The sequence below is a fragment of the Phaethon lepturus genome, unplaced genomic scaffold (assembly GCF_000687285.1).
Source record: "Phaethon lepturus isolate BGI_N335 unplaced genomic scaffold, ASM68728v1 scaffold24449, whole genome shotgun sequence".
In the NCBI taxonomy this organism is placed as follows: Eukaryota; Metazoa; Chordata; class Aves; order Phaethontiformes; family Phaethontidae; genus Phaethon; species Phaethon lepturus.
In genome coordinates this window covers 6312-8259 of record NW_010565875.1, presented here as the reverse complement: position 1 = coordinate 8259, position 1948 = coordinate 6312, and the positions used below count along the sequence as shown (strand labels likewise).

At 53.7% G+C, this 1948-nt stretch overlaps 1 protein-coding gene across 1 annotated transcript in view; it reads left to right on the top strand.

Moving 5' to 3' along the window:
• Positions 1 to 394: 394 nt before the first annotated feature.
• Positions 395 to 1948, top strand: part of LOC104627191 (tubulin gamma-1 chain) — a gene marked incomplete at its 5' end in the record, with an annotated part of 6469 nt that continues 4915 nt past the window's right edge. The window contains 2 exons of the mRNA XM_010295319.1: positions 395 to 568; positions 829 to 897. Of these exons, the coding sequence (XP_010293621.1) occupies positions 395 to 568; positions 829 to 897 (243 nt within the window). The remainder of the gene's footprint in view (positions 569 to 828; positions 898 to 1948) is intronic.

The window sequence follows — 1948 nt, the reverse complement described above, 5'->3', positions numbered from 1 at the left end:
CTTCAGTGCTCTCCAGCACCTCCTGGTAGGCAGCACGCTGCCAGGGCTCCTGTCTGTGCTCCTGTTTCTGGAAATAGGTGTGTTGTGGAGGCAGAAATGCGAGGCTCAGGCTGCCATAGATACCACCTTACGTAACCGCCGTGAGTGCGAGCCTGTTAGGAGAGAGCCACCCCCCACCCCGCCCGCCCAGCATTCAGGATATGCTCTGGGGTGCATAAAGATGCTGCATTACAGACAGGCCATACATGACAAGTTTCCCTTCCTCCTCTTCCCTGCCAGACGCCGGCTGTGCCGTGCTCTCCCGTGGCCAGGGGGTGGCACACGCACTTGCAGTTTCTCTTGCAGTAAGAAGTGGCGCTGAGCTGCAACTGCATCATGATCTTACTGCTCCTTGTTAAAGGCAGACGATGAGCACTACATCCCACGAGCTGTGCTGCTGGACCTGGAGCCTCGAGTTATCCACTCCATCCTGAACTCCCCTTACGCCAACCTCTACAACCCAGAAAACATCTACCTTTCTGAGCACGGAGGGGGAGCTGGGAACAACTGGGCCAGTGGCTTCTCACAGGTAACAGCTTTAGGGCTCCTGGGTGCAAACACAGATCAGCTCGTTAGGCCTGAGGCTTTATCGTGGCTTTCTCATGTCAGGCTTAGTACGTGGTTTCTGAAGAATACCTTGTCACTTGGCAGGGACTTACACCTGACACTTTGTGGCACCCTGGGTGCATGGTCACACTGCCAGTCTGACTTGGCTTCACATCAGGCTTGAGGAGCTCTTCTCCATTTTCTGTGGGACAAGATCAAAATCTGGTCTGGTCTCTCTTGCAGGGAGAAAAAATCCATGAAGATATTTTTGATATAATAGACAGAGAGGCTGATGGGAGCGACAGTTTGGAAGTAAGTAAATCAGGGAATTTGGATCCACTTGCCCTGCTTGGTGTTTCCTGAGCCAGGCTGCTCTTTTATAAGGTCGAGCTCAGCCCTCTGGTGTACACAGACTTGCTCAACTTGCTTCTAGGTGCTGAACAGAGAACATGTATAGAGGGGAACTAGGGAAAGGAGGTCTTTCTCATCACTACTACATCTGCCAGGCTTCCCCAGAAATCTTGCCCCAGCGAGGCATTTTTCTGCCCCAAATACCGTTTGCATTGGGCATTTCCCGCAGGTTACAGTCTGCAGGAAGAGCTCCTGGCATTATGATGCTTTTTCCTTTTCCCGTTCCACCTCCCCCCCGTGGCTCTCCCCTGTGTCAGCTGAAGCAGGACATACACTACTTGTCCTCCGATGAAGGCCCTCGGGGGTAGGGAGGGCTGTGCTGGAACAAGGCACCTGCTGCCCCTCTGCCTGCAGCAGAAGAGGGAGTGACAGGCTGCCAGAAGGAAGGTGTTTAGACCCAAAGTTGCTGAGTGCTTTGAAATCCACGGAATGAGCGCAGGCAGCTGCAGCTTCATTTTCTCTCCAGCTGGGCTAAAGGGGCACCAGGGGTACTGGCAGCTCTTTGGCTGCTTTGCCATGTGCCTCTGGCAGGACCTTGTCCATGTCTGTGTAAACCTGTTTCCTGTGCGTAGACAGACAGGGCTCCCTGGTGTTTGTGTCAGGCTGTCACATGGCAACAGGGGAAGGGAAAAACGTTATTGTAAAATAAGCTGGCAGAAGATCCAAGAGCCCGTTGTGGGACCTGCAGCAGATGGGAGCTTCCCTGAAGTCAAGTAGAGGGAGTTTGGCTGTGGGTACTCTAGAAGGAGAGGGAATGGCATGGAGGGCCCAGGGAAAGGGCGGAGAACGTGTACCTCCATTTTGCGTGACTGACTGGAGCCTGAAGGTGACGTTGGAACTATTCTGAAGTTGCTCTGGGGTGGGAGGAATCCAGGAGGCTCCTGAGCAGCAGTTGCAGTTTGTGGTGTGTGCAGAGATGTGGATTCCATCAGGCAGGAGTGGCCTGATGAGC